This window comes from Phaseolus vulgaris, chromosome 2 (genome assembly GCF_051622355.1).
Source record: "Phaseolus vulgaris cultivar YP4 chromosome 2, ASM5162235v1, whole genome shotgun sequence".
Taxonomy (NCBI): Eukaryota; Viridiplantae; Streptophyta; class Magnoliopsida; order Fabales; family Fabaceae; genus Phaseolus; species Phaseolus vulgaris.
The window spans coordinates 3,943,699-3,970,755 of record NC_143499.1 but is presented as its reverse complement, the minus strand read 5'-3'; the positions used below and the strand labels follow the sequence as shown (position 1 = coordinate 3,970,755).

At 33.2% G+C, this 27,057-nt stretch overlaps 4 protein-coding genes across 4 annotated transcripts; 2 read left to right on the top strand and 2 right to left on the bottom strand.

Moving 5' to 3' along the window:
- Window positions 1–2,209: 2,209 nt before the first annotated feature.
- LOC137810315 (chalcone synthase 17-like) lies at window positions 2,210–3,786 on the bottom strand. The gene is made up of 2 exons (XM_090298102.1): window positions 3,444–3,786; window positions 2,210–3,337 (listed from the first exon to the last, which is right to left on the bottom strand). The coding sequence occupies exons 1-2, from the start codon at window positions 3,475–3,477 to the stop codon at window positions 2,346–2,348; spliced, it is 1,026 nt and encodes a 341-aa protein (XP_090154228.1). The 5' UTR covers window positions 3,478–3,786; the 3' UTR covers window positions 2,210–2,345.
- A 3,623-nt stretch (window positions 3,787–7,409) lies between these two features.
- Window positions 7,410–9,175, bottom strand: LOC137810314 (chalcone synthase 17). The gene is made up of 2 exons (XM_068611509.2): window positions 8,682–9,175; window positions 7,410–8,578 (listed from the first exon to the last, which is right to left on the bottom strand). The coding sequence occupies exons 1-2, from the start codon at window positions 8,857–8,859 to the stop codon at window positions 7,587–7,589; spliced, it is 1,170 nt and encodes a 389-aa protein (XP_068467610.1). The 5' UTR covers window positions 8,860–9,175; the 3' UTR covers window positions 7,410–7,586.
- A 7,870-nt stretch (window positions 9,176–17,045) lies between these two features.
- LOC137810313 (chalcone synthase 17) lies at window positions 17,046–18,622 on the top strand. The gene is made up of 2 exons (XM_068611508.2): window positions 17,046–17,382; window positions 17,486–18,622. Exons 1-2 carry the CDS (start codon window positions 17,205–17,207, stop codon window positions 18,475–18,477), a joined length of 1,170 nt encoding a protein of 389 aa, XP_068467609.1. The 5' UTR covers window positions 17,046–17,204; the 3' UTR covers window positions 18,478–18,622.
- Window positions 18,623–24,759: 6,137 nt separating this feature from the next.
- LOC137810312 (chalcone synthase 17) lies at window positions 24,760–27,057 on the top strand. Its single transcript, XM_068611507.2, has 2 exons — window positions 24,760–25,823; window positions 25,927–27,057. Exons 1-2 carry the CDS (start codon window positions 25,646–25,648, stop codon window positions 26,916–26,918), a joined length of 1,170 nt encoding a protein of 389 aa, XP_068467608.2. The 5' UTR covers window positions 24,760–25,645; the 3' UTR covers window positions 26,919–27,057.

Below are 27,057 nucleotides of genomic sequence, written 5' to 3'. Positions count from 1 at the left end.
ATTTTTTTCAACTTCTTTGCCATGGAAGACGTGGATTCAATTGATATGGTGATAGATTCTACAACTTCCCAACATACAACCCTTGCATAAGACGTTTGATGAACATGAAAGTTACTATTCTAAACTTGAAATGGGAAGATCTTGAATAACATTACCATTTGCATTATGTTTTGACATTATTTGCTGCTCCATTTTTTTAAACCTTAATTTTAATCTTGATAACCTTACAAAGTTTAACATTACACCCAAGTTAAATCAAAATTTAATATTAAAAAATAATAAAATAAAAATATAAAAAAATTAATGTAAAATCTTAATAAAACTATTATCAGTGGTGCATTTAGATCATTTACATGTCTTCTCATATAATTTAATATTTATTAAAATTAATGAATATAAAAATAGTAAAAATGAAAAATGCGGATACACATGCACATGAGTGCTTGTGTTCCCGCTAGTATTAATAATATGAATATTATGAATATTAATACTACTAATATTAATATTAATAATAATATTATTATTAATAATATTAATAATATGAATAATATTAATAAATATTAATAATATCAATAATATTAATATAATATTAATAATATGAATATAATATTAATAATATGAATATAATTTATTTTATTTTTATTATTATTAATATGTATAAATTATATTAATAATAATAAGTATAATAAAAATGATAATATAATCATAAAACTTGTCTGGTCTAGTGGTTGATGCTTAGTGGTTGATGCTTAGTGGTTGATGCTTTTAGATGCATCAACATCCGTTTTATCTGCAGCTGTAACAAGGTTGTTATTTTCTTTATTGGTAAAGATTAAATAAATTAATTGGAGCATATGTCTTTACAAAAGATAAAAAAAAACAGATATGAAGCTTGTGGATGACGCTCATATATGAAGTTCGGAAGCCTTATCTCTGTTGGTGTTGTCACTGCTTATGTTTTGTTTTTTGTTGTAGTGTTGGAGGTTAGGTATTTGTTTGTTTTGTGGAAGAACCAAAAGATGGTTTCGCTTGTACGATTATACATCCAAAAGAAACAAGTCTTGTGTATTTTTGTTATTTGATTTGTCTTTGTTTAGTGTTTTAAACATTAGACTGGGTATATTCAGAGTGCCATTTTTTTTGGAAGATATTTATAAGCTTCTATAAGGGTTTTTTTTGTTATAGGTTGTGGATAGGACTATGCTCTTGTTGATTCTGTTTTTCGGGTTCTCATGTAACAATTCTTTATTAGATTGTGTTTTGGAAGCTTTGTGAATATTTTTTTATAAGGATTAGGATATCTCTTAAATATCTCTTTTTATTCATTTTATTCATTGTCAATGAAAAAAAGATATGAAACATTTAAGGAATTTTTTATTCATTTTATTCTTTGCCAATGAAAAAAAGATATGAAACATTTAAGGAATGTTTTAACCTCTATACAAAAAAAAGTTAGTTAGAGTTAGTTAGGGTAGTAATTTCCAAAAGAATAAACTCACAACAACAACTAGTTACAACAAAGTCTACCAAAAAAACACAAAAATTGTCCCAAGTTCATTTACAATGGTAAGTGATCCTTAGAGTTATAAAATCTTTCTATCACACAAAATATTTGGAACATGCTTTCTTACACAAGTTGTACTGACTAGGTCGAAAGACCGTTAACATATTAAAAGATGAATAAAGTTAGAATATTATAAAGAAATAATAAAATAGTTAACAATATATCAACACCTAGTGAATAAGCCCAAAACACTAAAAATATATTTAGTAAATGCAAAGTGTGAAAAGTAAAAACCCAATTAAATTAATAAAACTCAATAATGAGCATTATAAATAGTTGATTTGTTTAATTGGGTAAGTAGAGTGTTTTTTATATTACCTAAGCAAACTGATTCTGACTTTATCATCGGAGCACCTTGCAGGTACATCCACCCAACCAGGAGTAAGCCCAAATCCAGCAGTCAAGAGTGAGCCTAAATCCAACGGTTGAGAATAAGCCCAAATCCAACCGTCGAAAGTAAGCCCAAATCCAGAGCAGCCGAGAGTGAATCCACGTCTAATAGATGAAAGTGAGTCAAAACCCATATAACCAAATAATAGTTCAAGTCAACTGATCGAGTAACTAAAAATTCAAGTTGTTAGCTAGAGATCGAAAAGTTCGTTTCAAGATAAAAACGAAAAAGTTTCCCCGTAAGAACACAAGTAATTTTCAAATCAATAAAACAAATTATTTTTTTATAATATTATAACTCTCTGTATTATAAATACAATTATTAATCTGATAAAAAAGTCAAAAATAAAATCTCAATGCGGAAACAATAGGGTAGAGCATGGTGTGGGTGTTATATTGCGACACTGTGGAGAACGACGGTCTCGATGGTAAGTCCTGGTCCAAAACCAAACAAAACACCCCATTCAAGTCCTTCACCTGTTGTTTTAAGTCCCTTTTCAGCTGATTTCCTCCTCATCTCATCCAAGATGAATAGCACACATGCACTTGACATGTTCCCATAATCACTCAGCACATCTCTTGTGGCCTTCATCTTTTCAGGTTTCAGACCCAACTTTTGCTCAACTTGGTCCAGAATTGCAGGTCCACCAGGGTGTGCAATCCAGAATATGGAGTTGTAATCAGAGATGTTCAATGGGTTGAAGGCCTCAAAAAGTGCCTTTCCAATGTTCTTTGAGACAATCCCAGGAACATCCTTAAGGAGGTGAAACGTGAGTCCAACTTCACGAAGGTGGCCATCAATAGCACCATCACTGTCTGGAGCAATGGTCTGTGCAGTCCAAACCAACTCAAACAAAGGCTTCTCAATCTGTGGAATTGGGTCAGAACCAACAATCACTGCAGCTGCTCCATCTCCAAACAATGCCTGTCCCACAAGACTGTCAAGGTGGGTGTCACTTGGCCCACGGAAGGTCACTGCAGTGATCTCAGAACACACCACAAGCACACGGGCACCTTTGTTGTTCTCAGCCAAATCCTTGGCCAATTGAAGAACCGTGCCTCCTGCAAAGCACCCTTGTTGGTACATCATGTACCTCTTCACATAGGGCCGAAGTCCCAAGAGTTTGGTGAGCTGGTAATCAGCACCAGGCATGTCCACGCCACTAGTGGTGCAAAATATCAAGTGTGTAATCTTTGACTTTGGCTGTCCCCACTCCTTTATGGCCTTCACTGCAGCCTCTTTCCCTAACTTTGGTACCTCTACCACCACTATGTCTTGTCTCGCATCCAAAGAAGGTGCCATGTAAGCACACATGTTAGGATTCTCCTTCAGTATCTCCTCGTTGAGGTGCATATATCTCTTCTTTATCATCGACTTGTCACCTGAAACATTTTAAACCAATATCAATATTAATCATCTTCATTCAACATCATAAACTTGGTAATAAATTTAGGATTTTGGTAGATATGAGAAGATGAGAGGACTTACACATGCGCTGGAACTTCTCTTTGAGGTCGGTCATGTGCTCACTGTTTGTGATTCTGAAGTAGTAATCGGGATGTGCTCTGATCAACACAGTTTGATGGGGTTGCAGTTCCAATGGCAAGGATGTTTGCTGGGCCTTCTGCCCTTTGAGCCTGGCGGATCTCGGATACACTCACCATCTTAGTTTTCTTGAATAGAAGTAATGAAGTGGTGATGTTTTCGATGGTAGAGAGGGTTGTTGGTTTGGTTGCTGAAGTTGTGTGTTTGAAGATGTTGGAGGAGTTAGCGTTTTATATGCATGGAGGGTGGATAGGAAGAAGAGTAGGTGAGCATCACGTGTATGACCAATTTCCACCTTTCGTCGAAAGCACATGTTGTATAGTTTCCATGTGGTAGTTTGTGACATATGAGAAGTTCGGTTTAGAAGACCATCTCTAACTCCGTTAACTCGTCATCTATCTTTGAATTGACCAACCAATAATTGGTGATATTTTATCACGTGTGCGTCGAACTTGGCTTTGGAGTGAAAATGTTGAATGAATTATTCTCCTACCGTCCATCAACTACAGATGCTGTGGGTTGACTTTTTTAATCCAGGGTTAATTTATGCTAATGCTGTTATTTAGTTTTACTAGTTTTAATCAAAAGTTGTTTAGAACTTTAAGAGCTGTAAAGTATATTTTCCTAAATAATTAACACACTTTTGTAACGTTAATGGAGTGAACGGTGGTAGCGCAGGAAGATACCGGAGGCAATAGTGTTGGTAGGTTGCAGGTGAAGTAATCGAACGGTCACAATGAAATCCCAATAAAATCAGAGACCACTAATTCTTCATATTATTTTATTGTATATTCTCTCCTGTTGGTTACTTCGTTTGTCATCGTCAAGCAGCATTAAGTTCTATGAACCCATAAAAGAATTTTTCCACTCAATATTTTAAATTAAAATTCAAAGTGGTTAGTTCATTCTTCAACGGTCAACCTATTGGAGCTACCATTTTCTAGTTTGCTCTTCTATTTATATCATATTTTTTAATAACATTCTTTTAATGCATTTTTTTCGTACTTTATATTTTAAAAATTTGTTACCTAAATTTTTCTATTAACTAATTAAATATTAATTTAAAAATTATTTATTAATAATATCAATTATTTTAGATACTAATAAAGTTTTTAGTCTTTGAAATAATATATAATTTAGTGAATATAATAATTAATTTTATCTTTAACCAAGTGACAGATGAAGATGTGCAAGTAGAATTGGTTGAGGAAGAATCACTTTTGAGTCTTAAGTACGAATGATAGAATCAAACATGAAATAATCTTTTCCAAAGTATAAGTGGTTTTTTAGGTTTTATGCTTTGCTTATAGTGTAATTTAAAATTTATTTTGACTTTAATTTACAAATTCAAAGAAGTTTATTTTTTACATTCAATTTTTTAAAAATTGATTCCATAAACTATTTTCTATATGCATTTATACACAATAAATTTATTCTATCACAATCAAATCTTTAAAAAAAATTTACTCACTTTCACTCGATCTACAATCTCACTTTCCTCACTCTTTTTATCCCTTTTTTTTTTTTACCTTTTTCATCCTTTTCTTAATCTAAACACAATTTGTTTTGATTGGAAGTGGAGAAAGAAACAAAATGATGAGAAAAACAATAAAAAAATAGGTGGTTTGGATTAAAGAAAAATAAATATATTTGAGTATAAAGTTGCAGATATGATTGATTTTTTTAATTTTTAATTTTAATAATATTATATTATTTATTTATTTTATTATAATAAATAAAAACATAAATATTAATAAAAAATTAACCAACATCAATCAATTATGTTCAAGACGTATCGATTATGAAAGACCAACATAATCGGTTATGAATAAGAATATAATTTATTATGACTACAATTTGCATAAAAAAATGACTATAATTTGCATAAATCTTCGCTCTTATGCAAAGAATTTTTTATCATAAAAATTGTGTTTTTTCAATGATTTGGTGTCTCAATTGTTAGATCTAAACACTTTTGTTTTAATTAACAATAAAAAATAATATAAATGAGAATACTTGGGTACTCCAATCCACGTACAATACGCCTAGTTCTTAGCCAAAATTTGTACATATCCAGCTTACTATAATACAAAAAATAAGGCAACAACATAACCCATGTCCAGGATATAAGGCATGACATCTCCACAAAGGTATGTTGGTTCTTTGCTCCTCCCCAGTATCAGAGGTTGAATCACACTCAGCAATATGTGTTCTCATCCAAAATAGAACCCACCATAAAAGAGGAGGAAGATAGTTAACCATCAATGTAGTGATTTCAAACTTTCATATACATCAAAGCACCAATCAGAATAAGAGAAGTTTGATTTTGGGAATTTATAAGTTACCCATGTCCCACACCTTTACTTGTGCCATAACAAAAGTTTCAAAAGGATCTACCACTCCATTATTAAAAATAATCTTATTTCTATGATTCCAAATTCCCCAAATAATGGTTGTCCACATACACTTTCAAACACAATTACCCACATAATTTAGGTCCATAAAGCCAATATGTTCAAAATGTTGAGTAGTATTATCACAATGTACAAAAACTCTACCAACCCACACATCAGACATACACCACACTTTAGAAGCTACTTTGCATGTAAAGAAAAGATGATTTACTGTTTCTAGCTCAATCCCACACATGACACACATCCCCCCACCACTCTAAATTCCTCTATGTAATAGATTATCATAGGTTGCAATTTTCCCAGTTAGAATACGCCAAACACATAATATAACTTTATTGATAGTTCTCGCATTGATGTTGCATAATTACACCCCTATGAAATTTTTTTTGATGTAATTTTCTACATAATTGCGTCTTACTCATGTGAACTCAATCAAAATGTTATGGGTGAACATTTATTGAAATTTCTAAGCAACGTGTCTCCCACACCTTTGAGGATCAATCCTATCTTAATGGGCTAATTTTTTTATACAATTTTCTCACTAAGCATGTCTCTACACTCAATTGGGTGCAACTTACACTCAATTTTGAAAGTTTTTTCTATTCTTTATAATTGGGTGCAAAGCTCACCTTATGAACTTGTTTCATGAGGTTGTGTTAGGCTTAAAGTCCACTTCTTAACATGGTATCAGAGCCATTTAAAAACCTATCATAGTGAGTGTTTGTTGGGCCTATTGTGTCACCCGCTATCGGACCGTTATCGGACCACCTATAACATATATCTTCACACATGTGAGGGGTGTGTTGGAGATCTCACATCAACTATAAATTAAGATATTTCATTCTTTATAAGTGGGTGCAAACCTCACCTTATAAGCCAGTTTTACGAAGTTGAGTTAGGCTTAAAACTCACTTCTTAACAACATTATCTACAAATTTAGAAACTCAGTGTAAATCTTATTAATAAATTTCTAACACGGTTTTCTATGAACATGTTTCCATAACCATGTGATGCAATTACAAACTTATAATTGAAATTCTATTATAATTTTATATATTAACACATATTCCAGACAAGTTTTCTCATCTTTGTTTTGTTGTATTCACGATCCAGTTTTTCACTTTCATTCCAATTTTAACTTTTGTAAATTAAATGAATAGAAAAATACAGTTTATAACAACTTTTTATTATGCTTTTCAATTTTGTTAAAAAACTACCACCATCACACTTTTTCATTCTAATTTGTATTATTTTTAAATATATAGAATCGCTTTCAAATTATATATATTTGATATCAATTTTTTATTATTCTTTTCAATTTTGCTAGAAAACTACCACTATCAAGCATTTCCCTAAATTTACGTCATTTCCAAAATAAAAAAATCTCGACAATTTATTGTAGTATTTATTTCATGTCAATGATAATTTATTATTTCATATTAGACACGTAAAAGATTCATGCAAAAAAAAAATGTAAAGTAATAAAAAGGCAAAGTATTTGGAAAATGCTTTCTATTTTTTGCACAATTAATTTTGGAATCAATAAAATCAAAATTATACATTTTTAATTCTTATAATTATTATATTATAAATAAAATTTTCAACAAATACATAAAAAAATCAAAAATAAAATCTCAATGCAGAAACAATAGGGTAGGGAATGGTGTGGGTGTTATATTGCGACACTGTGGAGAACGACGGTCTCGATGGTAAGTCCAGGTCCAAAACCAAACAAAACACCCCATTCAAGTCCTTCACCTGTTGTTTTAAGTCCCTTTTCAGCTGATTTCCTCCTCATCTCATCCAAGATGAATAGCACACATGCACTTGACATGTTCCCATAATCACTCAGCACATCTCTAGTGGCCTTCATCTTTTCAGGTTTCAGACCCAACTTTTGCTCAACTTGGTCCAGAATTGCAGGTCCACCAGGGTGTGCAATCCAGAAGATGGAGTTGTAATCAGATATGTTCAATGGGTTGAAGGCCTCAAAAAGTGCCTTTCCAATGTTCTTTGAGACAATCCCAGGAACATCCTTAAGGAGGTGAAACGTGAGTCCAACTTCACGAAGGTGACCATCAATAGCACCATCACTGTCTGGAGCAATGGTCTGTGCAGTCCAAACCAACTCAAACAAAGGCTTCTCAATCTGTGGAATTGGGTCAGAACCAACAATCACTGCAGCTGCTCCATCTCCAAACAATGCCTGTCCCACAAGACTGTCTAGGTGGGTGTCACTTGGCCCACGGAAAGTCACTGCAGTGATCTCAGAACACACCACAAGCACACGGGCACCTTTGTTGTTCTCAGCCAAATCCTTGGCCAATCGAAGAACCGTGCCTCCTGCAAAGCATCCTTGTTGGTACATCATGTACCTCTTCACATAGGGCCGAAGTCCCAAGAGTTTGGTGAGCTGGTAATCAGCACCAGGCATGTCGACACCACTGGTGGTGCAAAATATCAAGTGTGTAATCTTTGACTTTGGCTGTCCCCACTCCTTTATGGCCTTCACTGCAGCCTCTTTCCCTAACTTTGGTACCTCTACCACCACTATGTCTTGCCTCGCATCCAAAGAAGGTGCCATGTAAGCACACATGTTAGGATTCTCCTTCAGTATCTCCTCGTTCAAATGCATATATCTCTTCTTTATCATCGACTTGTCACCTGAAACATTGTAAACCAATATCAATGTTAATCACCTTCATTCAACATCATAAACTTGTTAAATTTAGGATTTTGGTAGATATGAGAAGATGAGAGGACTTACACATGCGCTGAAACTTCTCTTTGAGGTCGGTCATGTGCTCACTGTTTGTGATTCTGAAGTAGTAATCGGGATATGTGCTCTGATCAACACAGTTAGATGGGGTTGCAGTTCCAATGGCAAGGATGGTTGCTGGACCTTCTGCCCTTTGAGCCTGTCGGATCTCAGATACACTCACCATCTTAGTTTTCTTGAATAGAACCAATGAAGTGGTGATGTTGACAATGGTTTAGAACACGGAATGAAGCACTGCGATTTGGTTGACAGATGAAAGAAGTGACCAAATTCACAGCACTTGAGTGGTAGAGAGGGTTGTTGGTTTGGTTGCTGAAGTTGTGTGTTGGAAGATGTTGGAGGAGTTAGCGTTTTATATGTAGGAAGTGGGTAGGTGGGTATCACGTGCATCACCAATAGCATTTTCCATTACGAGGGTTTGGTGGCATAGTTTAGAAGACCATCTCTCTGCCACCATATAACTAATTGGTTCATTCATTTCCAAAAGTAGCAACCAATAATTGGTGATATTTTATGCATCTCTACCTTATGAGATTATTCTATCTGTGCCACTTGCTTTGAACTTTTTGTGTGTCTCTCTCTGACCTTTCAGTCAACCTTGGTAGGGCAGCTAGAAAAGTAAACCACTTGTGGTGGTAGGTGGCCTCTTAAATTACATCAACGGCTAGAATGACATGAAACTAAAATCAATGGGTACAATTGCGCCATGTCATCGGGTAGCCTCTTAATATTCAGTGTTTGTGTCTTTATTTATTTTATTGTATAATTTGTATTTAGTGAGATTGTGGGTGATGATGAAGCATGATTGAGTTCTACAAACACAAAAAATGTGGGCATTGAATATTTTAACATAAATTTCAAAAAGAGAATATGATTATTGAACGGTCAAGGTCCAGCTACCTACCCATTTTCTACTAATAAAGTGTTTTTAGTTTGGTTGATGCTCTTCTATTTATACAATAAGTTTTAGATATCATTATTGTATACGTTTTTTTTATAATCTTATTAACTATAATAGTATGTCCTAAACATCTTATTTGGATTTTATCTAAATAAATGAGAACAATTATACTTGTGAGAGGTGACTTCTTCCTGACTTACACCATGGGGTGACTGTCTCTTCAAGGGAATACTTGAATATTTTAGTGATTTAGTATTTCCTTTTTAGCAACAACAATAATAATAAAAGTTAATTGTTAGTATTTTAGTGTTGGTATGTATTTTATGACGTGAGGTTATATTTTGATGGTTGTTAAAGGCAAGTTTTTTTTTTGTTGGTTTTGGATAAGAAATTATTGATAGTTTTTGTTGGTTGTTTGAGGCAAGTTAAGGAGTGGGATTTTATATTCTTTTTTTTCTTATTTTTTTATTAGGGTTGGGTCCATCCTTAAATAATTCTTATTTATTTATTGTTTCTTGTAAAAAAAATTATATTATTAAAATTTATATAATATATATATATATATATAATTAATTAATTTTAATAATAAACATTTTAAGTACCGATCTTTTATATCTTAGAAACATTATAATAAACATTATATGTATATAATATTATATAATTGATCAACTTTTAAATAATTTAAGTATATGTTTTGATTATGTGTAAATAAGGACAAAACATGACATGTGTAATAACTTTCTTAACTTTCAAATGATTCATCCATTAAGAAATAGAAATATAAATGTCAACCACTTAGTTAAAGGAGAGAGAGACAAATGTATTTTATTTCATATATATACACGTGAGTAGTCAATTATTTTTATTAAATAGGTTAGAAACAACTATTTAAATATTTTACAATAATTATTCTCTAATGCAACATCAATGTCCATTGCTCAGTTCTTATTGAAATGAGTTTGGAAGTGTAATTCGAAGAGGATCGAGTTGAGTAAGTAGGAGCACAAATATAGTAAGTATTTAAAAGTATGTTAGTATCAATGTTACTATCATATAAGATAGATTGTATTTTTTTGGAGACTAGATGTTTATAGATTAATCAAGTGTTATCTTTTGAATGAACTGTTATGAGTCCCTTGACTTGGTCATATAACTGTTATACATTTTTTCATAAATAGTCGTTCATCATTTAAGGCTTATTGATTAGACTGTTTCATTATAATAGTCATTAATAACAAGTAACGACTCGGTTACAAAGTAGGGAAGTCATCCCGAACTGTTAGCTGTTTTCAACTTAAAGGCAAGCAGATGCACTTAGTATATTGTTGCAAGATCACACAATATTGTATATGATTTTACTCCTTACACATAAAACATTTTACTTACTTTAAACATTGTAGATTAGTGACAACATTTTATTTTTAAATTTATTACCTTATAAAATCTTATAGAATAGCATGTTCTTATATTTTTAATGTCTTCATTTATAATATTAAGTGATAAATCAAGTACAATATTTCAAAAAGTTTACATAAAATTAAAATTATTGCTATCTTTCTTTTAAAATTGGAAATATTGCTATCTTTATTTTAAAATTAAAATTTATATTTTATTTATTTATTTCCTTCTCAAACCATGGTTTCGACTAATTTATTTATTTCAAAACTCGTAAATTTATTTGTTATTTTGTAGTATTGATATGGTATAAACTTATTTTTACTTGTATGTATACAATATTTTGTTTCTCGATATGTTTTGAGTATATTTATTCATTTTTGAGAAGATTGTTGGTTTATTCTTTTATAGAAAAATAAATAAATAAATATAAACTATATCGGGAACACTACAATTTTAATATATTTTGAATACCTAACACTCATTATAACAACAAAAATGAACACATCTCATAAAAGATAAATCGTAAACCTGATCAATTTATAGAATATCAATTATTTTTAATAAAGTATATACAAATGAGGGAATCAAGATACCAACATGAATAATAAGAAAAACAATGTGAAAAAACTCTTTAGAGTTACCTTTTGTATGTATTTTTTTTGTTTTACTTTCCATTCTTTGACACGTTTAAATGTGTCTACAGTAAAATGAAAATCAATTTTTTAAGAGCATGTAATTTTAAAAAATAGTATTATTTATCTACCAATACATTAATTCACAGTCGTGGACTAATATATGAAATCTGGGTTAAAACTTAAAAAAAATATTGCAATGTGCAGTGCATTGCAGCATGGATTAATGCATAATTAAAAAAGTTAATACATAAGACATAGTCAGAAGAATCCTTAAACATTTGTGCGTCGTATTACGTTTTCTTAAGTAAGACAATGCAGACTTCCAATAGAAGGTTGAGACCATAAATGGCTGGGTTTTTCATGTTTGAGAAAAAAAAAATCATTTTCTTCTGACAAAGATTTCCTTTTGTATTAGTTTTTTTTATTGCTTGATTATTTTATTTGATAAAAAAATCATATTTTTTTTATCACATATTCTCCCAGTACTTTTTACACCTCCATATTTTTTTAATTCCAAAAATATCCTTCTAAATATGATGGAGAGTGTGATATTTTTTTCTTCATTTTCTATTGGTAGTGTTTGCTTGTGGTGGCTTCATTTTCTCCTCGTTCCGGTGCATATATCTCTTCTTTATCATTGAAATTGTAACCTGAAACATTGTAAACCAATATCAATCTTAATCATCTTCATTAAACAAAAGAAACCTCTTAAATTTTCATTCTATCAAAATCCAAAATTTAAGAAGTTTATGTTGTTGAACGAATGTGATTAACATTCATATTGGTTTACAATGTTTCAGGTGACAAATCGATAATAAAGAAGAGATATATGCAACTGAACGATGAGATACTGAAGCAGAATCCTAACATTTGTGCTTGATGATACTTTTTTGGATGCGAGGTAAGATGTAGTAATAATTTAGATTTTTCCAAATAATTAAATTTTCATTAAAAACTTATTACTGGATATAGTTTTTTTAAACAAATTATTTTATTTAAAATATTTATTATACATATATGTAAGAAATTAAAAGCTGGTGAGTGTATAAAATAAATAGGTGTGGAATATAGGAAAAGATGGCCCAATTGACCCAAGTTTTAAAACTAAGTGCATACATACTGAGGGTGGTGCAAATACGAAATATCGTCGGCCAGGTGAATGGGCCCAAGCATAACAAAACATGGGCAGATATATGAAGTATATGGTGCAAATAGTAATGGGCCGGAAATGGGAATATCAAAGAGAGAGGGTGTGAAAAGTATTTGTACTAGTAATAATTTTAGATTTTTCAAGATAATTAAATTCTCATTAAAAATTTACTACTGGATATAGTTATTTTTTAACAAATTATTACAAAAAAATATTTATTCTATATAAATATTTTTAAAAGAAATTATAGCTGGTGGGTACAAAATAAACAGCGGAGGCAGATAAGAAAAGAGATGGGCGAGTGCAATCAACTCAGGTCTTAAATCTGAGATAATAAGGGTGGTGCAGATAGAAACAACATGGGCTAGTTGAATGGGCCGCAGCTTGACAAAACCCGGTGTAGATATATGAAATATACGATGCAGATAGCAAAGTATTGGAGGTGGACATATGAAAGAGAGGGTCTGAAAAGTATTTGTACTGATTAGTAACAATTTTAGATTTTCAAAATAAATAAATTCTCATTAACAATTTAGTACTGGATATAGTTTTTTTTGTAACATATTATTTTGTTTAATATATATATATATAAGAAATTAAAAGCTAATGGGTTTATAAAATAAACAGGGGTGGGAGATAAGAAAAGTGATGGGCCAGTTGAATCAGCCCGAGTTTCAAAACAAAGTGGATATATCAAAACAGTGCGGCAAAGAGGAAAACGAATGAGCTAGTTAAATAGGCCCAAATATAACCAAACATGATTCAGATATATGAAGTTTATGGTGCAAATAAAAAAGTGTTTGGGTGGGAATATCAAAGAGAGAGGGTTTGAAAAGTATTTGTACTGTTTAGTAATAATTTAAGATTTTCAAAATAATTAAATTCTAATTAAAAATTTAGTACTGGATAGATATAGTTTTTTTTTTAATTTTTTTTTAAAATATTTCTTGTATATATATAAACATTTAAAATATTAAAAGCTGGTGGGTGTACAAAATAAGCAGAGGAGGCAGATAGGAAAAGAGATGGGCAGTGGAATCAGCCCAGGTTTTAAAACTGAGTGCATCCACAATAAGGGTGTTGCAGATCGGAAAAATCACGGGCTAGTTGAATGGCCGAAGCCTTAGAAATCATGGTGTAGATACATAAAGTATACGGTGCAGATAGTAAAGTATTGAAAGTGGACATCAAACGAGACGGGGTCTGAAAAGTATTTCTACAAATTAGTAATAATTTTAGATTTTTCAAAATAATTAAATTTACATTAAAAATTTAGTATTGGAAATAGTGTTTTTCGTAACAATTTTTTATAATATATATATATATATATATATATATATATATATATTTCAAAGAAATTAAAAGCTGGTGGGTTTACAAAACAGGCGTGGTAGATAGGAAAAGAATGGGCCAGTTGAATTAGCCCAGGTTTCCCAACTTAATGCATATATAATAACGGTGGGGAAAATATGCAAACATGTGGCCCAATTGAACAGGCCCAATGTTAACAAACATGATTCAGATATATGAAGTATATGGTCCAAATAGTAAAGTTCTTTCGTGTGGGAAAATAAAGGAGAGGGGGCCTATAAGTATTTGAACTAATTAGTAATAATTTTATATTTGTTAAAATAATTTATTTTTGTATAAAAATTTAGTACTTAATTTATTTTTTATTTTAACAAATTATTTTGTTTTAAATATTTATTATATATATTTTTAAAAAACATATTAAAAGCTGGTGGTGTAGAAAATAATAGGCGTGGCAGATAGGAGAATTGATGGCCCAAATGAATAAGCCCTGGTTATAAAACTGAGTGCATATATAATAAGGGTGCTGCAGTTAAGAAAACTCATGGGTCCAAGGTTTAAAAAGATGGTGTACTGATTAGTAATAATTTAGATTTGTTAAAATATATAAATTCTCATTAAAATTTAGAACTTGATATAGTTTTTTTTTAACAAATTATATTGTTTGAAATATTTATAATATATATATAAAGAAATTAAAAGCTGGTTGGTGTATAAAAGAAATAGTGGTGGCAGATAGAAAATTTGAAGGGCCAGTTTAATCAACCCAGATTTTAAACTGACTGGACTGTTTCTTCCTGCACCTCCATACCTTCTTCTCTCACCTCCACAAGTTTTCAAATTTCCAAAAATGCCCTTTTATAATATTCCAAATTACGTAATTCGGAAGTCATTTTTCAAATTTGTAATTAGCTACTGGATTACATAATCTGGAAGCCATTTTTCATATGCATGATTATTCTCCGGATCACATAATCCCGAAGTCTTATTTAACTTCTGGATTATGTAATCCGGAATTCTTTTTTCAAATGAGTTTTCGACTTACATAATCTGGAAACATGGGGGTGACACAAGAAGGACAAAAATGTATTTTTATGTTGCGTATGGAGGTGGCAGAAGAAGATATGGAGGTGCAGGAAGAAATAGTCAACTGACTGCATGTATAATAAGATGCAGATAGGAAAAATTATGGGCAAGATGAATGGGCCCAAGTTTTACGAAATATGGTGTAGATATATGAAGAATACAGTGAAATAGTAAATTTCTGGGAGTGGGAATATATAAGAGAGGGGTTCTGAAAAAAATTTGTACTAATTAATAATAATTTTAGAATTTTCAAAATAACTAAATTCTCATAAAAAATTTAGTACTAGATATAGTTTTATTTTTAACAAATAATTTTGTTTAAAATATTTATTATATATATACATTTACAAGAAATTAAAAGCTGGGGTGTATAAAATAAAAAGGGACGACAGTTAGGAAAAGTATGAGTCATTCGAATCATCCTAGGTTTTGAACCTGAGTGGATATATATAATAAGGGTGTTCATAAATTTCAGATCAAAATTCACACCAGTATAGGAACATACTTTAATAAAAAAATATCTTATATATATATATACATATATTCTAAGGAACGAGCGAAGAAATTATGTGTCTATTGCATAAAATACAATGTCCTACTGCATAATATTAGACCTAATTATTGTAGTAGTTGCTCAAATCAATAATGTGATTTCAGAGAAATTCCCAATAAATGTATCAGATGTTCTCATTTATTTTTACTTTGGGGATACACCTTTTTTTATTCAGCTTTGGCAGATTTTATATTTTGTTTATGGTAGTCTTTCTTGAAACTGTTTAATTTTTGGGCAAATGTTTATTTGCATCAGGTGGATTTGGATGTGAGTATATGAATTGGGATTAGATATTTTGATAGATATCCTTTGGTAATTTCTTAGAGTTGTAATATCCCTTAAAAATACTTTCATGAATTTATTTTTTTAATAATCATAAAAATATAGTGTAACACCTAGTTCTAATGAAACGTACGCACAATTAATTAACTTTTCACGATGAATATTTTATAATGAATTTGTGATGGTAATTATATAACATTTTTCAATGACAATATATGTAAAATTTTATTTTAAATTTGTTCAATAATACTCTCATCACTACAACATTTGTCCCCACTATCCATGAGATAAGGAGAAAAAAATATCTACAATTTTTTTTCACTTGAGATGTTTAGGCGATACTCTTATTATCCAGTAAGATCAACAATATACAAGAATGATATCTAAAACTTATATTATAAAGAGAAGATCATCAAGCAAATTACAAATGCTTTAATGGTAGAAAATGGGTAGGTAGCTCCTCAACCTTGACTGTTAAAGAATCAACTTCTTTATTTGAAATATAAGTTACAATATTCAGTTGCCACACTTTTTTATGGGTTTATAATGCTCATTGATGCTTGACCATGACCTCCAGTGTAACCAAGTAGAAAACATAGAGTCAAATATAGGAAGAGGAAGTGGTGTGCCATCAAAAAACTGGATAGTCATACCCCATGACATGGCACAAATCTACACATAGATTTTAGTTTCATTTGTTTGTGGCCGTTGATGTAATTTAAGATGCTACATACCACCACAAGAGCTATACTTTTCTTGCTGCGCTACCAAGGTTGACTCAAACATCACAAACACACAAAAAGATCCAACCAAATAGCTGTGATAGACTAATTTAATAGGGTAGAGATGCATAAAATATCACCAATGACCAATGAGTTATATGGTGGCTGAGATGGTCTTCTATAACATGCCACCAAACCGATAAAAATGATTTCAACTAAGATGGCTTTCCTTTTTGCACGTGATACTCACCCACCCTACTTCCTATCCACTCTTCCGTGCATATAAAACGCTAACTCCTCCAACATCTTCAAACACACAAACTTCAGCAACCAAACCAAGAACCCTCTCTACCACTCAAGTGCTGTGAACTTGGTCACTTCTTTCATCTGTCAACCAAATCGCAGTGCTTCATTCCGTGTTCTAAACCATTGTCAACATCACCACTTCATTACTTCTATTCAAGAAAACTAAGATGGTGAGTGTATCCGAGATCCGCCAGGCTCAAAGGGCAGAAGGCCCAGCAACCATCCTTGCCATTGGAACTGCAACCCCATCTAACTGTGTTGATCAGAGCACATATCCCGATTACTACTTCAGAATCACAAACAGTGAGCACATGACCGACCTCAAAGAGAAGTTCCAGCGCATGTGTAAGTCCTCTCATCTTCTCATATCTACCAAAATCAGAAATCTAACAAGTTTATGATGTTGAATGAAGGTGATTAACATTCATATTGGTTTACAATGTTTCAGGTGATAAGTCGATGATAAAGAAGAGATATATGCACCTGAACGAGGAGATACTGAAGGAGAATCCTAACATGTGTGCTTACATGGCACCTTCTTTGGATGCGAGGCAAGACATAGTGGTGGTAGAGGTACCAAAGCTAGGGAAAGAGGCTGCAGTCAAGGCCATAAAGGAGTGGGGACAGCCAAAGTCAAAGATTACACACTTGATATTTTGCACCACCAGTGGTGTGGACATGCCTGGTGCTGATTACCAGCTCACCAAACTCTTGGGACTTCGGCCCTATGTGAAGAGGTACATGATGTACCAACAAGGATGCTTTGCAGGAGGCACGGTTCTTCGAATGGCCAAGGATTTGGCTGAGAACAACAAGGGTGCCCGTGTGCTTGTGGTGTGTTCTGAGATCACTGCAGTGACTTTCCGTGGGCCAAGTGACACCCACCTAGACAGTCTTGTGGGACAGGCATTGTTTGGAGATGGAGCAGCTGCAGTGATTGTTGGTTCTGACCCAATTCCACAGATTGAGAAGCCTTTGTTTGAGTTGGTTTGGACTGCACAGACCATTGCTCCAGACAGTGATGGTGCTATTGATGGTCACCTTCGTGAAGTTGGACTCACGTTTCACCTCCTTAAGGATGTTCCTGGGATTGTCTCAAAGAACATTGGAAAGGCACTTTTTGAGGCCTTCAACCCATTGAACATATCTGATTACAACTCCATCTTCTGGATTGCACACCCTGGTGGACCTGCAATTCTGGACCAAGTTGAGCAAAAGTTGGGTCTGAAACCTGAAAAGATGAAGGCCACTAGAGATGTGCTGAGTGATTATGGGAACATGTCAAGTGCATGTGTGCTATTCATCTTGGATGAGATGAGGAGGAAATCAGTTGAAAATGGACTTAAAACGACAGGTGAAGGACTTGAATGGGGTGTTTTGTTTGGTTTTGGACCTGGACTTACCATTGAGACCGTTGTTCTCCACAGTGTCGCAGTATAACACCCACACCATGCTCTACCCTATTGTTTCCGCATTGAGATTTTATTTTTGACTTTTTTATCAGATTAATAATTGTATTTATAATACAGAAAATAAGAGTTATAATATTACAAAATAATAATTTGCAATTTTATTGATTCGAAAATTACTTGTGTTCTTATCTAAGTTTTCTTTTTTTCCTCCTCCCGATTTTCCGGTCTCTCGTTAACAACTTGGACTTCTGGTTATTGGATAAGTTAACTTGAACTATCTTTTGGTCATATGGACTTGGACTCACTTTCAGTTACCATACCTACTAGACATGGATTCTCTCTTGGTTGGTTTTGGTCTTACTCTTGCCTGATGGATTTGAGCTCACTTTCGATTTGGTAGGTGTACCTTCCGATGATAAAATCATAATCAACTTGCTTAATTAATGTAAAAAACCTATCACATATTTATGGTGCTCATTAATTGACTTTATTAACTTAATTAGGCTTTTACTTTTATCCGGTTAAACAAATCACCTATTTATAGTGATCATTATTGAGTTTTATTAACTTAATTCAGTTTTTATTTCACACCTTGCACTTACTAAATGTATTTTTAGTGTTTTTGGCTTATTCATTGGGCATTGATACAATGTTAACTATTTTATTATTTCTTTATATTATTCTAACTTTATTCATCTTTTAATATTCTAACGGTTTTTTAACCTAGTCAGTACAACTTGTTTAAGAAAGCATGTGCCAAATATTTTGTGCGATAGAAGGATTTTTATAAGTGGTAAGGATCATTTACCATACTCAATTGTAATTGAACTTGGGACAATTTTTGTGTTTTTCTGAGAGACTTTGGTTAGTGTGAGATGTATATCTTTTCGATGGCGAGATGATCTTTAAGCTTATTCTTTTAGAAATTACTACCTTAGCTAACTCTTATAGAGGTTGAAACATTCTTTAAATGTTTCAATTCTTTTTTCATTAACAAAGAATAAAATGAATAAAAAGAGGTATTTAAGAGACATCCTAACCCTTCATAAAAATCATTCAAAAAGCTCCCCAAAGCACAATCTAATAAAGAATTGTCATGAAAACCCAAAAAAACAATCCTTAAGAACATGGACCTACCCACAACCTATAACAAAAAAGAACCCTTATACAAACTTATAAGTATCTTCCAGAAAATGGCACACTGAATCTACCAATCAAATGTTTAAAACACCAAACAAATGAGTTGTAGGATATGTGTAAAAAAAATGAGTTATCAAAATATCATAGCTCATCCCAAAACACCCTCTGGAGAGAGGTAGTAACCACCACACATGTTATACATCTGTTGCAGAAGAAGAACCCATCCCAGATACAAGTGTTTGGCACTTTGCATATGTCATTCAGTCATTGATAATCCACAATTTTTATACAATTACATTACAACTCCTAATATCCATTATATCAAGAGTTGTATACAACTCTAAAGGTTGTCAAACTACCTTGTTATACTCTTTTTTTTATCGGCAAGAAGCAATAAAATTAAAGGACCACTTCAGGGGTGGTACAACCCTTATACAGAAAACAAAAAGTTCAAAACATACCTTTCCCAATTACACCAACCCTGTCACTACAAATAGAAAAATCAAGGATCATCCCTTAGAGACTTTAGATAAAATTCATACATACCAAGGGCTCTAGACACCAATCATAGAACGAGAAACTCACTGACCGTATCTTCGATGAGATCCAAGACCAGACCTTAACCTGTGCCAATGAAAAAACCTCTGTGTGATCAACCACTCCACCTTTAAATAAGCAGTTATTCCTGTATCTCCAAATCTCGCTAACCAATGCTATCCAGATATTACCCATAATAAGATTGACTGAACAAGACGCATCCAAAATTTTGAACTGTTTGAAATGTTGTCCCGGGTCCATAAGGTCGACTGAGCTCACTCCTAACTAGTCATAGCAAAGATTCCAAACTAGCCAAACGACTCTACATCCAAAACACAGATGTTCCGTTGACTCCTCTGACGTTCTACAAAAAATGCAAAGATTGCTCTTGACCCCTATCCCTCGTCTCTCCAAATTTACCTTAGAAGCAACTCTATTTTCAATCACCCTCCAAGTTGTTACGTGAGCCGAAGGAAGCGCCTTAATCTTCCAGAAAAACTTGTACAATCTTGAGTCTTCCTCGCCTCTCTCACCCCTTAAAATTTCGTAAGCTGACTTAACTGAATACCCTTCTGTCTCACTATCTTTCCAAACCCATTTGTCCCCTATTTCCAACTTGAGTCGCTTGTTGGAAATCTTCTCTAGAAGCTGACGTGCTTGTTCCTCCTCCCAAGTAAAGAAAATTCTCCTCCACCTTAATTTCCACTCCCAGACCCCGTTGACCCATATCCCGCAGTCACATAGATTTGCCTCCTTAGATTCAGACAAAGAGAATAGCCTCGAAAATCTACTTTTTAGATCTCCGGAGATCACCCAACTGTCTGACCAAAACGAGACATTTCTTCTGTTTCCTACCTCCCATTTCCAACAGTCTTCGAACTTCCCTCCCCATTCTTCGGACCTCCAGACCTTTGTCAAATCATTCCACCACAAGGAAACCTTGCTATTATTTGTTTGCTGCTCCTTTAGACCTCTCCATCCTCCATATTTAGAATCGATGACCTCCCTCCACAATCCCCCTTGTCCGAATTCAAACGCCAAATCCACTTTCCCAACAAAGCCAAATTAAATCTCCTCACATTTAAAATACCGAGTCCATCCGCTTCCCTGGATTTACAGACCTTGTCCCAAGCAACCCAAGCTATCTTCCGCCCTTCTGACCCCCAACCCCACAAAAAATTTCTCTGTATGCACACAATTTTCTTCAACACCGTAGATGGTACCTTGAAAATCGAAAGATAGAACAAAGGTATTGAAGAAAGAACCGACTTAATCAAACATATCCTCCATGCCAATGAAATGTATCTGCCCTTCCACCTTCATAACCTGGTTTTTATTCTATTGACCACTTCATCCCAAAACACACCCCTCTTATGACACCCCCTACTAGCATCCCCAAATATTTAAAAGGAGTTTTCGTCACCTCGCAATTTAAGATTGTAGCGAAACGTAGAACCTCCTTCTGATCCACCCCCACTCCTCCAAGTCTACTCTTGAAAAAATTCACCTTAAGGCCGGATGCCAACTCAAAACAGTTCAGCATAACCTTTATGTTGAAAATACTTTTGATATTTGCCTTACAAAAAACCAAGGTGTCATCAACGTACTGGAGCATATTTATCTTTACCATCTTTTTCCCAATCTCCAAGCCTTCCACCAGATCTTTCTCAACCGTAGTCCTAGACACTCCTGCTAGACCTTCAGGCGCTATCAGAAACAAGAACGGAGTTAAATGATCGCCTTGTTTCAACCCCTTCTTTGGAATAAACTCCTTAGTGGGACTCCCATTTACAAGAATTGATACTGACGCTGATTCCAAACACGCTTTAATCCTATTACCTGCATAAAAGCATAGAACACCTTTTCCAACTAAAAAACATACCAAACACTGACGATGATTCCAAACACGCTTTAATCCTATTACCTGCATAAAAGCATAGAACACCTTTTCCAACTAAAAAACAGACCAAACACTGCATAAATGTCGTTGCATACCAAAATATACAAGGACTCATAATACAAAAGCCTGGCAACATAAACCAACACTAGACTCTGGAAAGCAACAACAAAAGTAAACCCAACAGAATTACATAATCTTGCCTTAAACCGTGACAGAGTCAAAGAAATACAGGACAAAAAGAAATATGGTCAAACTATGAAACTGGTTTTATGTCCCACACATATAATCCTAGATTACCTACAAGATTCAATACAGTTTAAAGATATACTAACAAAGAAAAAATGACGTTGTCAATCAAATCTATTTATTTATTCATTACTGTTACAAAAATACAAATACAATTACATAATAAATATTAATACAAATAAATTTAATCTTTTAAAAAATATTAAATAAATTACACCCCAACATAATTTTGAAAAATTAATTTCTTTCAAAATACGTTTAATTTCTAAATAATTTTTTAATTGTTAATGATTTTTTTCATCAATATATTGGTTTTACCAGGAGTTTATTTTTACATTATCCAGGGTTAAAACCTTTATTAAGCCATTATCTAGGGTTGTAGTTCCTCCGCTAAACCATCCCTGGAAAACATGTTACCCATTACCCAGGGTTTTTTTAAAACTCAGGAAAAGTCATTCAGAACCCTGTTAAATACCAATGGGTTTAAGAACCTCTATAAAATACCATGGGTTTAAAAACCTCCGTTAAATACCATGAGTTTCAAAACCTCCATTAAATACCACAAGTTTTGAAAACCTCTGTAAAATACCATGAGTTTCAAAAAAATTGTAAAATGACTTGTGATTTTGAAATAACCTTCAACCCCATTTTCCACCATTTTTAACGATCCTTCTGACTTCTCTCTTCTACCGTATACACACTGCTATCTGGCACAGACTCAATGGTTGTCAACAACAGTCCTAACAAGGAATTATAATTCAGCCACACTTATGTCTATTATATCTAAGGACAAGAAACACTAGATAAGGCACTATCTTCTTCTTATTCCAATATTGATTCTTCCATCACCTTACACTTACTGCCCCAACTTGGGTCACAAGTCATTATAACCTAACTCGACAACAATTAGTGTTTATCACTGCTTTATATATCCTAAATAATTGCATTATATGTCAGATGTGGGCTTTAAATATTGCAAGAACATATTGCATATTGCAAGGAGAAATTAACTTTATTACTTCTCACTTTCACAATGAATTAGTTATTAGATGCATTTTAAATTAAAGACCTTAATTTAAAATATTTCAAAATTATGAAAATTAAATATTAACAATTATAACTACAACTAAAATTGCACATAAAATATACATTCATCAAAAGCTAAAATAAAATAAGTCAGATTTTTTTGAAGTATGAGCTCATAACAAAAAAAAACTAGCAATTATATAAACCAACTACTATCAACCATAAGAAATATCCAAATACCGTTGAAATACTTATTATCCAAGATTAGTTGTTGAAATACTTATTAACCAAGGTTATTTTGCTAAGTTTTTAAAATAAATTTTTGAAAATTTAGAGAATTTAGTTATAAAATATATTAAAACTATATCATTTTTAATTATTTATTTATAAATAGATTTAATTATATTTATTTATTAAAGTTTGAAAAATCTAGAGTGTTTTATTGAGGTTTTACAATAAATTTTTGAAATTTAACGAAGGTTAAAAAAACATTCGTTATTTTATTGAGGTTTTAGAATAAACCTTTGAAATTTAAAGAAGGTTAAGAAACCTCCTTTATTTTGCTAAGGTTTTAAAATAAACCTTTGAAATGTAACGAAAGTTAAAAAAACTTTCGTTACTTTGCTGAAGTTTTAGAATAATCTTTGAAACTTAACCAAGATTAAAAAACACTTTCATTACTTTGCTGAGGATTTAGAATAATTTTTGAAACTAACCATGATTAAAAAAACCTTCATTAATTCAATCAATTCCTAGGATTATATTAAGGTTAGTTAAATATCCTCTCTCTTAAAACTTTTTTTTTTAGTGATAATTTTAATTTTATTACTTTATTTAAAACTGTATATCCAAATAAAAATTATAAATAAATAATAGATAACAAGTAAATGCTATTGCTTTGAGTTAGTAAGGACATAATTAAAATAATTGTACATATTATTAAGGTGTATGTATTATAGGTATATGATTTCTTTTTACTCTAGTTACTTTTGAAAAGCATATTTCTTATTCATTTAGATAAAATGCACCTGAGATGTTTAAGATCAACAAATATACAAGAATGTTATCTAAAACTTATATTATAAATAGAAGATCATCAAGCAAACTACAAATGCTTTAATGGTAGAAAATGGGTAGGTAGCTCCTCAACCTTGACTGTTAAAGAATCAACTTCTTTATTTGAAATATAAGTTACAATATTCAGTGGCCACACTTTTTTATGGGTTTATAAAGCTCATTAATGCTTGACCATGACCTGCAATATAACCAAGTAGAAAACATAGAGTCAAATATAGGAAGAGGAAGTGGTGTGCCATCCAAAACACTGGAAAGTCATACCCATGACATGGCGCAACTCTACACATAGATTTTAGTTTCATTTGTTTGTGGCCGTTGATGAAATTTAAGATGCTACCTACCACCACAAGAGCTATATACTTTTCTTGCTGCGCTACCAGGGTTGACTCAAACATCACAAACACACAAAAAGAACCAAGCAAATAGCTGTGATAGACTAATTTAATAGGGTAGAGATGCATAAAATATCAGTGTCAGGTTCCAATATGAAGGCAGTGTTAGGTTTTGTAGGCATCCTCTCTTGTTACAAAGAAGCATTAGCGGTGCTCTATGCATGCCTTTTAAGTTCTGGTGTTTAGCTTTTGAGGTGTAAACCTTAGCATGAGCCAAAGTAGTATGCTAAAGCTGCAAAAACTTAAGAAGTGAGGTAATGTCTATCTGGACCGCTTCAAGAAGGTGTTAGTGGAGTTTTACAACATCATATTTTCTAAAGGAGAATGGGATGGGCTTGTGTTAGGGATTTACAACTATGGCCCACAAGTGTGAAGGTGATTTCTTCTTAGGTGGAGTAATGAGTTGAAGGATGGAAATCATAGGAAGAATCACCCTGTTGTTAGGTTGGAATATATTGTTTGGCATCTCTGCTGTAATTTATGTAGGAACCTTGAATCTGTTTTCTGTTTTAGCTCTTTAATACTGGCGTGTGTAGAATTTTAGCGTGTGTAGAATTTTATGTAGCTTCTACAAGGTTTGGACATTACTAAAGTGTCTCTTTAATTTAATTTTATTTTTGTTGATAAAAATTGTTTTCAACTTGAGATGGCTTTCCATTTTGCACGTGATACTCACCCATCCACCTTCCTATCCACTCTTCCATGCATATAAAACGCTAACTCCTCCAACATCTTCAAACACACAACTTCAGCAACCAAACCAACAACCCTCTCAGGTCCTGTGAACTTGGCCACTTCTTTCATCTGTAAACCAAGTCGCAGTGTTCTAAACCATCGTCAACATCACCACTTCATTGGTTCTATTCAAGAAAACTAAGATGGTGAGTGTATCCGAGATCCGCCAGGCTCAAAGGGCAGAAGGCCCAGCAACCATCCTTGCCATTGGAACTGCAACCCCATCTAACTGTGTTGATCAGAGCACGTATCCCGATTACTACTTCAGAATCACAAACAGTGAGCACATGACCGACCTCAAAGAGAAGTTCCAGCGCATGTGTAAGTCCTCTCATCTTCTCATATCTACCAAAATCCTAAATTTAACAAGTTTACGATGTTGAATGAAGATGATTAACATTCATATTGGTTTACAATGTTTCAGGTGATAAGTCGATGATAAAGAAGAGATATATGCACCTGAACGAGGAGATACTGAAGGAGAATCCTAACATGTGTGCTTACATGGCACCTTCTTTGGATGCGAGGCAAGACATAGTGGTGGTAGAAGTACCAAAGCTAGGGAAAGAGGCTGCAGTGAAGGCCATAAAGGAGTGGGGGCAGCCAAAGTCAAAGATTACACACTTGATATTTTGCACCACCAGTGGCGTGGACATGCCTGGTGCTGATTACCAGCTCACCAAACTCTTGGGACTTCGGCCTTATGTGAAGAGGTACATGATGTACCAACAAGGATGCTTTGCAGGAGGCACGGTTCTTCGATTGGCCAAGGATTTGGCTGAGAACAACAAGGGTGCCCGTGTGATTGTGGTGTGTTCTGAGATCACTGCAGTCACCTTCCGTGGGCCAAGTGACACCCACCTAGACAGTCTTGTGGGACAGGCATTGTTTGGAGATGGAGCAGCTGCAGTGATTGTTGGTTCTGATCCTGTTCCACAGATTGAGAAGCCTTTGTTTGAGTTGGTTTGGACTGCACAGACCATTGCTCCAGACAGTGATGGTGCTATTGATGGCCACCTTCGTGAAGTTGGACTCACGTTTCACCTCCTTAAGGATGTTCCTGGGATTGTCTCAAAGAACATTGGAAAGGCACTTTTTGAGGCCTTCAACCCATTGAACATCTCTGATTACAACTCCATCTTCTGGATTGCACACCCTGGTGGACCTGCAATTCTGGACCAAGTTGAGCAAAAGTTGGATCTGAAACCTGAAAAGATGAAGGCCACTAGAGATGTGCTGAGTGATTATGGGAACATGTCAAGTGCATGTGTGCTATTCATCTTGGATGAAATGAGGAGGAAATCAGCTGAAAATGGACTTAAAACGACAGGTGAAGGACTTGAATGGGGTGTCTTGTTTGGTTTTGGACCTGGACTTACCATTGAGACTGTTGTTCTCCACAGTGTCTCAATATAAAAGTCACCATGGCCTACCCTATTGTTTCCGCATTCAGATTTTATTTTTAACTTTTTTATTAAATTAATAATTGTATTTATAATACAGAAAAGAATAGTTATAATATAATAAAAAAATTGCAATTTTATTGATTCAGAAA

Coding starts and splice junctions, on each gene's coding strand:
- LOC137810312 (XM_068611507.2), top strand. CDS start 25,646: ATGGTGAGTGTATCCGAGATCCGCCAGGCTCAAAGGGCAGAAGGCCCA. Junction 25,824..25,926: donor AGAGAAGTTCCAGCGCATGT/GTAAGTCCTCTC, acceptor ACAATGTTTCAG/GTGATAAGTCGATGATAAAG.
- LOC137810313 (XM_068611508.2), top strand. CDS start 17,205: ATGGTGAGTGTATCCGAGATCCGCCAGGCTCAAAGGGCAGAAGGCCCA. Junction 17,383..17,485: donor AGAGAAGTTCCAGCGCATGT/GTAAGTCCTCTC, acceptor ACAATGTTTCAG/GTGATAAGTCGATGATAAAG.
- LOC137810315 (XM_090298102.1), bottom strand. CDS start 3,477: ATGACCGACCTCAAAGAGAAGTTCCAGCGCATGT. Junction 3,338..3,443: donor AGAGAAGTTCCAGCGCATGT/GTAAGTCCTCTC, acceptor AAAATGTTTCAG/GTGACAAGTCGATGATAAAG.
- LOC137810314 (XM_068611509.2), bottom strand. CDS start 8,859: ATGGTGAGTGTATCTGAGATCCGACAGGCTCAAAGGGCAGAAGGTCCA. Junction 8,579..8,681: donor AGAGAAGTTTCAGCGCATGT/GTAAGTCCTCTC, acceptor ACAATGTTTCAG/GTGACAAGTCGATGATAAAG.